We start from the raw sequence: 13296 nt of genomic DNA on the forward strand, positions 1-13296 counted from the left end.
GGTACTGTAAACACCCTCCTCATCTCCTGCCACGTGCACAAAATCTGGGCTAAATACCAGTTTCATCTCAATTTATACAATAAATTCTTTATTTAGTTTCTCATTGCATATTATTGCACAGTTCCCACTGCTTCTCTTTCCTTGCCCTGGCGGTATGCTTTGCCAACAACAGGAGTGCATTAGAAACAACAAGGTCATAGATTGTATCCAACAGGCAGATGGCAGACTTCAAGGCGGGACGTAAATTTTAGGAGATCCTCATGTACAAAAATAACTAAACATTACCCAAGAGAACATTTGATAGTCTTCAGTGGAGTATGTGAAAGAGACGAAATAAAAACCACCTTTTTCAGAAAACAGCATTGCTAGGAAGGAGTGCCATAGTTTTTTTGATACTCTAATTGCTTTTTTTGTTTGGTTTGCTATGAAGTTCGTACTACATGCACACATCGCAAAGAGCTGTGACAGATTTGAAGTTTCAAGAGCTTTGTTGTCTATTTGCTGTCAGTAATAGGAACATAGCATATACATAAGTGGTCAGTTACGGAAAAAGCACTGACATAAAGAAGTGAGTTAAATACATACTTTATGTATTACCTTATGGTATTTAAGAAAATTGTTACATTTGGAATAATAATGCATATTTTTCTGTAATTGATCTTTGTAATTGAAGAGACGACTATATGTAATTTCTGTATTATTACACTCTTTCTGAAACAGCTCATCAGGAAAAGCTCCCTTCCATACCTTTTATATCATAAACCAAGACTTAAGATTATCTGATAGTTGGCTGCTTAATTAAATACTCATTTGGGTCTGCTTATTGCACCACCTCTTTCCAGCATCTTAATTTAGATAATGCACTGCTTCATGTTTTTGCATGGTGACAATTCCAGTCAATACGTGAATTGAAAGGCAAAAATTCCTTGATATATCTTTTTGCTTTTTATCACAAGAAATAAATGTCTCTGTCTTGACAGAAAGCTCACTCGTGTTGGAGGTTCCATTTTGTGGGATCATTATGGTAAATAGCTTGAGTTCGCCTCATACTAGCATCCTTTTTTCCTTCCTTTCTTTTCAGCAAGATTAATTATCCAACTTTTCAGTAGTGTTCAAGTTCTTTTAGTTTACTTCTGTAATCTTTGACAATGTAACTGCTGATGGTGAATATTCCACAGATAAGCAAATATCTGAACTACATCTTCCAATGTGCATGTCAAGATGTGCATATTATTCTGGAACACCAATTATGGCACTTTCTGAGTTGAAGTGGACCTTTTTGACCTTTTGTTCAGTTTATATGTAGGCCAGTAGCTGTGTTGTAAACTATAGGTGCTAATGAATGTAAGAGTCACCCAAATCATGTTTTAGTACCATCTTTCATACAATCAATTGGTAATACTTTCTACCTCAAATAAAGCATACACAACTTCCTGATCTACAACAAAAGAGTCCAGGGGAAAGTGGTAAAATACGCTAATAATTAGAAGTCTGAGGTCATGGATAAATGTGAACAGCAGTGACTTCTAGCTGTTGAATGATCCCCTTAAAGAAATTTGCAGAAGCAGCTTCATGGACACCTGGGAGATAAGGGGTGGCTACTTTTTTCCATTCAGTTCTTTCTGTAAGCCAGTATCAACAGTGAAAACCAGGAGCAATAAAGAAAAATCACTATCATACTCTCTGTAAAGTGTATCAAAAACAATTCAATGTTTTCAATTCAAAGTAATCAAATTCATTTCAGTGTGTTATGCATTTTAAAATAGTGTAACTTAGAGTGGTGATGCAATCTAGATCTAAAACAAAGTCTTGAAAACAATGCACAACACTTTCCTAAAACTGAAATGTTCTGCTGTAGAATTAAAGACCACTCCATTGATGTGCCTTGTCACAGGTGATGCCGTTCTCATCTCTGGGCATCCCTGAGAATATTGCTTTCCAGATAGTTTTTACATGGAGGATTTATGTTCAAAAATTATTTGGTTTTAACTATTCAAATAGGCATCCAACTAGCATTTCAGAAAGCTCAGTTCATTGTAACAAACAACATGTTTCTCTCTGACATCTTATATGCATTGGACCTTTATGCATTGGCATGCATCTTTTTTTAAGTGAACAGAGTTATGAGTTGTCGTAAATTTAATACGGGTGTAAAATGTAGAGATATGTTTATTGACCTTTAGTCTCATTTATAGCCTTAATTTATTAGGTCACCTCATTATTTGATATTTGTACATCCCCACACGTCTTGTCCTTTGTCTTAGCCACATGGATGTATTATTGAGCTTGGATAAGATTCAGACAGGAAGTTCATACACAAAGACAACGAAAGAAGTGATCCACTATAGTTGTACTTGTAAACCCAGTGTGTTCTTTTACAGTATGTCCTGCTGTTCCAGGATAAGTGTCCTGGAAAGAGTGTAGTCAGTAGCCCAGATTATTCTGATAATGACTTAATGAGCTCTGTTTACAGTACAGTATTATTTATTATGGAAATTCTGTCAGCAGTAAATAGGTGTTGTCACAGAGTCACAGAATTACAGAATGGTGTGGGTTGGAAGGGACCTTACAGATCATCTAGTTCTAACGCCCCTGCCATGGGCAGGGACACCTCTCACTAGACCAGATTGCTCAGAGTTCCGTCCATACCTGGCTTTGAAGATGAGGGATAGGACTCTACAACTTCTTGGGGCAACCTCTTCCAGTGCCTCACCAGCCACACAGTAAAGAATTTTTTCCTAGCATCCAATCTAAACTACTCTTTCAGTTTGAATCTATTCCCATTTGTCCTGTCGCTGTGTCACTGTAAAAAGTTTCTCTTTCTTGTAGGCTCCCTGTAGGTACTGGAAGGCTGCGATTAGGTCCCCCTCTTCTCTTTGCCAGGCTGAACAAATTCAATTCTATCAGCCTTTCCTCGTAGGGCCGGTTCTCCATCCCTCCATTCAGCTTGGAGTCCCTCCTTTGGATTTGCTTCACAGGTCCGTGTCCTTCCTGTGCTGGGACCCCAGAGCTGGATGCAGCACTGGATGGTGGGGTCTCACCACAGCAGAGCAGATGGGCAGAATCCCCTCCCTGGCCCTGCTGCCCACACTGCTTTGGATGCAGCACAAATGTGTCCATTTGGCTCTCTGGGCTGTGAGTGCCCATGGCTGGGTCATGTCCAGCCTCTCACCCACCAGCACCCCCAAGTCCTTCTGGGCAGGGCTGCTCTGATCTGTTCATCCCTAGCCTGTGCTGATACTGGGCATTGCCCCAATGGAGGTACAGCATCTTGAATTTGGTCTTATAAACTCCGTGAGATTCCCATGAATCCATTTCTTGAGCTTGTCCAGTTCCCTCTGGATGGCATCCCATCCTTCAGGTGTGTCAACTGCACCGCTTGCTTGGTGTCATCTGCAAATCTGCTAAGGGTGCACTTGATCCCTTCATCCATGTCATTAATGGAAGTACTAAATAACACAGTATGGATCCCTGTATGGACCCCTGAGGGACACCACTTGTCACTGAAGTAGCATTGAGACTCTGAGCGATTGACCACTGACGTGACTGGACATAACTGTCGAACCAATTCCTCATCCACTGAACACTCCACCCATTGAATCCCTCTCTCTCCATTTTGAGGGAGAAGGAGGTTGTGGGGAACTGTGCCAAAGGCTTTACAGAAGTCCAGAGAAGTAACATCTGTAGCCCCTTCCTTGTCCACTGGTGCAGTCACCCCATCACAGAAGGCCACTGGGTTGATCAGGCAGGACCTGCCCTTGGTGCAGTTGTGTTGTCTGTCCTGAATCACCTCCCTGTCCTACATGTGCACAGCTCTAGGAGCATCTGTTCCATGATCTTCTCAGGCAGAGGTGAGGCTGACAGGTCAGTATTTCTCAGGGTCCTCTTTTCTGCCCTTCTTAAAGGTGGGTATAATGTTTCCCCTTTTCCAGTCACCTGGGACTTGCCCTGACTGCAGTCACTTTTCAAATATCATGGAGAGGGGCTGTGCAACTACATCAACCAATTCCCTCAGTCCTGTGCCATCTGTATTGGGTACTCTTTAAGCAGGATGCACAAATGCTGCAATTACTTTTGCCAAAGACTAGTAAACAGTGCGCTAGTTAGCCACAGAATCATTAGATTAGCAGCAGCCAAGCAAAGATTTTGGGGCAGGAGTTGTCTCTTTGTGTTTTTATTGAAAAAGGCAAGCCAATTAAAAAGGAAAAAAAAAGGTTAAAATATGTCTTGATCATCAAACACTGAATTTCTGAAACCATTTTTGAACAGTGAGCAGCAGAGGAACAAACTCCCTGATTTTCAGGTGAATCTTGTTTGTTACATGAAAAAATTTTGTTATATGTGATTGTATAAAGTGATTGTTTATGGTGCGAGATGGTCCAAGAGCAGGGAACTGAAATCAACAATTCAGAAGTTCTGGGTTCTGTATAACTTAATTGTGACAAAACAAAAGGAATCTCTATGGTTCTGTGAAGACACTGATACAACACTAAGTACAAGGGCAGTTTGCTAGACAATTATTGCCTCTGTTTATTTTTGAAGCACTGGGTTTTTAGCATGGCACGGGTTAGCTATTAGAACATACAGTATGGTCTATAAAAATCATGTAAAGTTGTTCTGGTTTCATCTGGCTAGAATTAGTTTTCTTCTTAGTAGGTGGTAAGGTGCTGTTTTGGATTTGGTATGAGAAAAATGTTGATAACACACTGATGTTTTAGTTGTTGCTAAGTAGAACTTAACCTATGTCAAGGACTTTTCTCCTGTGCTCTCCCAGTGAGGAGGTGCACAAGAATCTGGGAGGGATCATAGCTGTGACAGGTGACCTGAACTGGCCAAAGGGATATTCCATACCACAGAACATCATGTTCAGTGGAGTAACTGTGGGGGAGTTAGCTGTGAGGGACTGATGGCTGCTCAGGTCAGGCTGCTCATCAGTTAGTGGGCAGGGGGCTGCTGCATTATGCATCACTTGAGGGAGTTTGGTTGGATTTTATTCCTTATTCTTACTCCTTTTTTGATTCATTTTGTTATTGTATCTTAGTTTATTTCAGTTATTAAGCTGTGCTTATCTCAGCCCACGGGTTTTACATTTTTCCAATGCTCTACTGATCTACCAGGGTGTGAGCAAGCAGCTGTGTGGTACTTAGTTGCTGGCTGGAGTTGAACCATAATAAAAGTTTTGTCTTTACTATTAAAAGTCGTAAGATTTTCTTAAAGGACACACAGAATGTGGAGACTTACATCTGTTTGAACATAGTCTTAGATAATGCAGCATGTTTGTGCTATTCAGGTAGTTTAGCTTCAGATTCTTCCCAAAGTCACACCATAGAGTGATAAAATTTTAGATCAACTGGGACTGCAAAGGAAATAAATCATGGGACAGTAATTATAAAATATTCCACAAATCGAGGAAATTAGTTAATCAAATCTGATCTTCCTCCAAAGCTCTTTGGATATACCAGAAAAGAACTAATCTTTTGCAAACACAGATGTCTTCATGCACCACTCAGTTTACATTTTCCTTCTGTTTATTTCACCCGTCATGCCTGCCCTCCTCTGCTGCTAGCGGCAGAACAACGGGCTTCTTGACCTTTACTGTAATTTTGTTTGAGTTAACAGGCAAACCATGCACCAGAATAGAGAGGTCAGTTTCCTTTTCTTCTGTGGAAGGTGTGCTTCACGGTAATCAGCTGAACACCACCAGTGCTGTGGTAGTTACGGAGTCAGTTCAGTTTGTTTCATGATGAACCACAGAACTTTTAGGACAGGTGGCTGTAGCATAAACCTTTCCAAAGACTTCTGGGTTTTTTGGAATGGGAGGCCAAAGCAGGCACACTGTGCTGAGCTGTGTGTTGAGCCCTTTTGGCAGAAGCCCTGCAGGATGTACAGGCACATGCTGAGCTTTTAAGCTTCAAGCCCTGTACATTTTAGCCCTGCCTAAATCTTTGATAAACTGCATGTATCATGGGACAAATCTTATCAGAGACCTTGATTAGAAGAGAGGACATTGTATGGAATTTTCTTGCAAGATCACAGAGAGAAAAATTGCTAATGAGCCAAGCAGGAATGATACGTGTCTGGCAGCTCTGGTACAGATTATTCCCAAGCAAAAGGCTTTTAATCTTTATTTGCCTGATGTTAGATATCTGCTTGCTTGATTTATTTCCTTGTAATCATTCCTCCCAGTTATTTTTTTAGAGATATAACTTCTATCGGTGATTGCTAAAGTAAGATTATTAAGTCAGTTCTGTTAGTTTTCAATTCTTAAATTTTATCTAAAGTGTAACATACCATGTGTCCTAAACAGTTGCCAAGAGATGAATGTGCTATTTAACATACAGAGTAATTTCAATTGTCATTTAGAGTTGAAATGTCAATGTACAATTTCTCAAGTAGACAGAACCATTGAAGAATACTTTTTAAAAAGATCTCTTCGAGATACAGAAGTCTTTCTAGAGGAATATTAGCGATAAATCATTGTTGGCTAAGATTTATCTCTTGCAACTGAAATGTAAACTATTCATGGCAGAGGTAAAGGAATTTTTAAAAGCCATATGCAGTCCTTGTTTCTTGTCATTCTGTCCTGTTCTTGCCATTCCAAATACAATGCACTCTTGCCTTTTTTACATCTTTTGGATGAAGAAAGTGTAAAAATTAAATTGAAGTGTGAAAAGACAATTAAATAAGGACTTTCTCTGTTGAGAAGCATGATTGCAACAAGCAGAATACTTAGTAGTAATTGGAATCATTTGGCAAGCTAAATTGTTATGTAAATGAATAAACTCATTTGTTTCTGTGTTTTTTTCCAGCATTGTGTAGTGTTGCTTGTGGTCTTGGTTTTTTAAGATTCAGAATGCATTTGTTGCCTAAAAAGCAGGGTCCAATAAAGCGGGTCAGTAGAGTTGCTTTTTATTTTTTCCTGTGCTTTTTAGATTAAATAAGGAAGAGGTTACTTAGAGGAGTGCCAGAGAACTTCAAATGCTTTAGTCTCCAGCCTTATAAATTGGCACATTTTAATATTTACTTTTACAGCATTTGCTTACGGATGTGAATTTGTGCTCTACATATTAATCTTCTCCAAGTATGTTTGACTTTAATAGACTTGTGTTCTGCTTCAATGATTATTCAGTAGATAGATATCTACAAATATGGAGCTTTTTTAACAATAACATGCTCACACTTGCACGTAACTGAGCTTAATCATAAACTCACTTGACACCAGTGGCATTCATGGTGTTATGCCATGACTCTGCTTGCACAGTTAGTCTCTTCACTCTTGATATAACTGTCTGACTGTTTGCATGAATAAAGCAATCGCCTCATCCTGTCAGAAACTGTTAGGTGTCTGAAACAGATTCAAAGTATTGATTATATTAGGCTTATAAAAAAAGATGTCTGTAAATTTCTCTAGAATTGCTGTTTTGTTTCATTTGATTTTCAAACCTAATGTGTGTGAAGCTGGAATTAGTTAACTTGAAAGGGGCAGCTGGGGGAAATCTCTAGGGGTTGGAGAATTAGTTTGGTTATTAAATATATGATTTTCTGAAAAGGAAGTTTCCACACAAAACTCAGCTCTGCCATTTTATCTTTCTGAATCATTTAACTTACTGAAAGAAGATCCAATTGCCATTTTAAAAATAGCGTTTTACTTGATTTTCATGTGTTACTACCATAGTTGTTATCTGTAAGTCACCTATTCAGGTATATAAATGGCCATTTAATAAGGTCTGTAGCCTGAAACTTGAAAGTTCATGCCGTTCTGTTGGAATTTATCCTATTAATACAATTGCATGTGGTGGTATTAGTCAAAACACACATCTGTGAATTCTGTTAAGGTAGTTGTTACAGTAACTTCTGACCCTAAGCTTCACTTATTAAGTGTATTTAGGAAGAAAATACCATCTATGTGGCTTCCACTCATCAGAATAGAAACAATTCTACCTCTGAGATTTCTAGGTTGTTTTGGACTGCAGATTTCAAAGAGCTCCACAATTCCTGTTACACAGAGACAGTGATCAGTACAGTGTATATTTACTGGTTTCTCTTTTCTGCATAACTTAGGTACACTCAATGTAACACTTCACAAAGCATATACTAAGCATGATACTTCATTGAGTCAAGTATAGCAGTAATAGACACTAGAGCTGCGTCAGTTTTTGATATTATTAAATTATTTACTATTATTTTTGTATAATTCTACAGTTACAAGACGGATTTATAAGTGTAAGATGTCTTTCAATATTTCTGCTTTATGTAATTCAATGTATTTCTTCATTTTTAGGCTGTGCTGAGTCCTCTTATAGCAATTGCACTGAAAATATCTCAGATTCATGAGAGGACAGGCCGAAAGGGACCCACTGTCATCACCTGAAGCCATGGAAGATTGTTAAACCAGGGCCAAAAGAGGAACAGCAAGGAAGAGACAGAACGTTGTTAAGACTTGTTAGCCATTTGTGCCTTGTATGATTTTAAAAGTTTTCTTGGGAAGAGAAGTAGGGTGGGAAGAAAAATTTAATATAACATTGAGCATAATCATTTGCATTGATCTCCAAATGCAATAGTATATTGACTTATTTGTTCTACCTGCAGTATTGTAATTTCTGATAACCGTATAACCAAAAAAAATGGCCTTAACGTTCAAATGTTGTCAGTAATGTAGCAGAAAATGACAACTGCTTGGTTTTGAATGTTATGATAAAAGTCGGAGAAATTTCAGTTAGGGAGAGAGAGGGAGGAGTTGCAAAGCAAAGACATGCTTGGTGAGTATTGTTTGGGATTCTCATCACCTTCTGGTAGGTTTCTGAAGAGGCATACAGAGCATGTCTGAGTCAGAAGGCCATGTACTAAGCTCTGCACAGGGTGTGTTTCCTCCCCTGGTACCATGCCTCTTCTCCAGCCTGTCCTGTTGCTCACAGATGCACACTGACAGCAGTGGTGTATACACACTTACACTTGCTCCCAAAGATGGGGTTATTCCATATATTTTTACCCCTGCTTTTAAAACATATCAATGTGACTTGTGCCTTCAGATTTTCCATATTTTTTGACTCTTTGGTTGTTTTCCTCCAAAAGGAGGCCTTTGTGCTATAGAGCTGATTTTGTCCTTCCAGCAATATGTCGGGTATGGCTGTCTTCCGCAATATTCCTCATGTCAGGAGATGATACTGGTGCTTACTGTGTTTGAAGGATATTCTCTGCAAGTTCAGCAATTCTTTAAGAAGGAGTTACAGAAGTTTTTTTAAGTCTTTGGAATACTCATGCTCCACTTACCACAAAGTGAGTGAGTGAGAGGGAATTAAACACTGATCAATTGAACAGAAACACTAGTCTGATTCACCCTCTGGACACAGTTTCTATTAGACTCTTGGTAACAGTGGATCATGCAATAAAAATTTGGGGAGTGCAAGAGATGTCCCGGCATAGGTCTGAGAAGGCTGTTGGGGATATGGACATCAGCATTTTTCTGCTTGTGAAATGATACAGCAGTTCTAGCTACAATACTGTGCTCTGAAAAAGAACACAAACACTTTATGCATGTGATTTGCTTGAAAGCTTTGCTTCCTTGGAAACAGTGTGGTCACTTCTATCATTCGTCGAGGTGGCTTTGTGCAGCTTGCGTCTTTGCAGTGTATTTCAATTCATTGTGGTTGTCAAATTTTAGTACAAGTTATATAATATCTCAGCAAAGGAAATTGTTTCAATTTCTTTCAACACTTCTGTCAAAAAATGGCTATGGCACTTAGTATACAATAAAGAGTAATGCTGTATATCTGTCTTAATATATAATTGTGGACAAGACACCCTGCACTTTCAAGCATCGTAATAAAATTGCCTTTATTACAATTACATTATTACTTAATTGACTCTAAACAAATGAGGTATGAATGTTCTCACGTAGTTTCCTACCTTACGATTAAGTGTTCCCATAAACCAAAAGAGATTTTTAAGACTTCAGTTCTTTTTATAAAGATTTTTCTTTTATATGACTATGACATTCTCGCACAGTTTGGACATCTACTTCTGAATGTAAGAGCATTCATCTTCACAAAAACCTTGTTTATCTAATACTTTATTATAGATTAAACTTCTCTAGAAGCAGGATAATAAGCTCCTAACTAGTAGATAACACATGGTCAAGCATAGACACACTCTGGATTATGATGGTTCAAATTACTGCGTTGTGTGAAAGAACATTCTGAAAGTCAGTCCACTAAAATTTCTAAAATCTCTTGCACACTCTCTGACAATGAAATGATTTTTGATCACATAGTGAACTAGCTGTTTATACTGTGGAGTATCCCATTTGCCACGCTTTTCTGGAATGGGGAGAATGTAGTTTAAAAAGATGTACTGAAGCCAGGTGCCCTTCAGGATGCAGTGGGAAGACTCAAGAAAAACAGGTGAGGACTGTGAAAAATATATTGTGAAGGAGCACATATTTGTGCTTTTAAAGGTGTCACTAGAGCTGCAGTAGATGGCAGTCTGCTTTCATGAAGGCAGTCATTGTAAACAAAGTGTATATTTTAAAATCTCTGTATTGACTTTGTCCTGGGCTGCAGAAACATTAGTTGTGCCTGTGTACTGAAATGGAGAAAAGGGCTGCCTGTGTGTGGTTTTGAATAGCTGTCAAAACAGCAGACTTGCAGAAGTAGCCTAACCCCCAAATCCACTCACCATCCCTTTTTTTATGGTGGTAGGTGATACTGATAAAATTTAACTGGTATTTTCCACCAGTTAATTGTTTTTCTCAGCAAGAAGATAAATAAAACTTTGTGAGACTTGAGTACAGCTCTTTATACCTGATGTGTGTGGGAGAGGACTGTAGCTGCAGTCTCATAGAGTGTGCTACATTTCCTTAGGTCTTTTAATTATTAACATGAGAGATGAATGCATGGAAAAAAGCAAGGTATATGAACTTAAAAAAAAGATGCAAAGCTCCTTTAAAAACAGATCATACATTTAGCAGAGAGAAAACGATTATTAATATTGTTCATCTTATCACAGTGTCTAGGCACTGTGACAGAGACCCACACCCTTTTGTGCTATTGTTTAATTATCAGCTTCCTCAAGTCTGGAAGTTGCAAGATTTCCTGTATTACTCAGCTGTGATTGCATTAACATTTACTTGGACAATTCTGTTTCCCAAAACCTCAGCTTTTCTCTGTTCAGAGACAATTTGGAAGGCAATATACTACTCACCTGAACCACAGGATCACAGAATCCTCAAGGTAGGAAGGGGTGTCTTGGTTTGAAAGACAGGTGTCTGCTAAGGAAGGCAGAAGCCTCCCTTGGAATGGCAGATGCGACCCCTTTCTCTCTGAGTTATTACAATTTTGAAATCAAGGGGGCTTTTAGGCAAAGATGTGGGAAATAGGAATAACAGTTCTTTACTATTATATATCTATGTGTGTATAACAAGGCAAACAAACAGCAATAACTGCGGCAGTAACAGCAGACAGAAGCACAAACCCAGCCCCAGCCCTCTCGGCTGTCGGGCCCTTTCCCCTCGGGTGCAGTTCCGCTCGCAGCCGGCAGGGGCGCTGGCGGCTCCCGGTGAGCAGGGCAGGTGCGATGGTTCCCCCGCGGCTGCAGGGGGCGCTCCGGAGCGAGCTCGGGGAGCACGCGGCAATGGCGGCCTGGGATCCCGGGAAGGGATGGGACAAAGGCTTCACAAACCCCTGGGCAGCCGATCCCGGTGTCCGGCCGGGCCCTCGGGAACAGCAGGCTGGAACAGCAGGGACGAGCACAAATCCCGGGTGGCAGACGAGATGTATCCAAACAGGGAACCCACCGCAGGTCGTCTGGGCAGGCAGGGCGAGCTGGGCTACAACGCAGCGAAGGCTCGGTGGGGGCAGGGCGGCCGCGGCCCGGCTCCGAGCCGGGCAGGGAAAGCGGGCTTGGGATCCTGGGGTTTCTCTGGCAGAAGGAAAAAGCAGCCGAAGAAAGCAGCCTCCCTCTCCGTCCAAATGCCGGGACCGACTGACAGCACACCCAGGTGAAACAAAAGAGTAGCCAGATGCACCCCGCCCCAATGGCTAGCTCTTTTGTTTTTCTGAAGTACCCAGCAATTTGTCCCCCTAGCAACACATATGGGGAAAATTCCTTTAACAGGAGAAAAACCTAGGAGAACTCTTAAAACCCCAGCAAGGGGCCATCCAGTTCATCAGGACTAAAATCACCTAGTCTGTGTCCCAACTCATAGGAGAGTCAGGTAGAGGAGGCTGCCCAGGACCATGTCTAGTTGGTTTTGATTATCTCAAAAGGTTGAGATGCCATAACTTCTCTGGGCAAACTGTTCAAGTGGTTGACTGCTCCCATAGTGAAAAAAACCCCAAAAAACCCAAGACCAAAAACCTTGAGTGTTCAGATGACATTTCATGTGATTCAGTTTGTGCCCATTGCCTTTTATCCTGTCACTGAGCCTGAGTCCATATACTTCTTCCTTTCTCATCAAGTATTTCTAAAAATCAGTAAGATCCTTCTCCAAACTAAGTACTCCCAGCTCTCTCAGTGTCTCATCATACGACAAATGTTCCAGTCCCTTTTTCTTTGTGGCCCTTTGCTGGAGGTACTCTGCAATGTCCATGTCTGTTTTGTGCTTGGGAAGCTCAGACCTGGCCCTAAGCACTCCAGATGTATCTTAACTCCACCAGTGCTGAGCAGAGGGGAAGGATCACCTTCCTTCACCTGCTGCTACTGTTTTTCCCGATGCAACCCAGGATGTCATTTGCTGTCTTTGCAGGTGAGTTGCTGATGAGTTGACAACGTTTTGTTCGGCATGTGACCCCCAGATCCTTCTCTGCAGAGCTGTTTTCCAGCCCACTGGCCCTAGCATGTGTTGGTGCCTGGGTTTGTTCATCCACAAGGGCAGCACTTCCCTTTTTTGAACTTCATGAGGTTCCTGTTGGGCTATTTGTCCAGCCTTTCCAGGTTCCTCTGAATGGCAGCACATTCGCTTGGATTGCCAGCTGCTCCTTCCAGTGTTGTATCATCTGCAAAACTGCTGAAGATGTGCCCCACCCCATGATCCAGATGATGCCAGTATTGGCTCCCATATTGACCCCTGGGTGACACTGCTGGTAACTGGCCACCAGATAGACTTTGGAGCAGTGATCACAGCAGCTGGCTGCATAGCTGCTTTTCAAATCCACCTCACTGTCCTCTTACCTAAATTGTGTTTTATCAGTCTATGAAAATGTTTTTGGAGATGGTGTCAAAAGCCTTACTAAAGGCAAGGCAAACAATATTCACTGCTCTCCTGTCATCCACCAAACGAGTCATCTCATTACAGAAGGT

The 13296-nt window shown here is 40.7% G+C and overlaps 1 protein-coding gene across 1 annotated transcript in view; it reads left to right on the plus strand.

The window, feature by feature from the left end:
• The window catches only part of PGM5 (phosphoglucomutase 5), an 82337-nt gene extending 72491 nt beyond the window's left edge, over positions 1-9846 (plus strand). Inside the window, exon 11 of the mRNA XM_032096606.1 lies at positions 8282-9846. Within this exon, the coding sequence (XP_031952497.1) occupies positions 8282-8371 (90 nt within the window). The 3' untranslated portion in view covers positions 8372-9846. The remainder of the gene's footprint in view (positions 1-8281) is intronic.
• Positions 9847-13296: the final 3450 nt, after the last annotated feature.

Source organism: Corvus moneduloides, chromosome Z (assembly GCF_009650955.1).
Source record: "Corvus moneduloides isolate bCorMon1 chromosome Z, bCorMon1.pri, whole genome shotgun sequence".
NCBI lineage: Eukaryota > Metazoa > Chordata > Aves > Passeriformes > Corvidae > Corvus > Corvus moneduloides.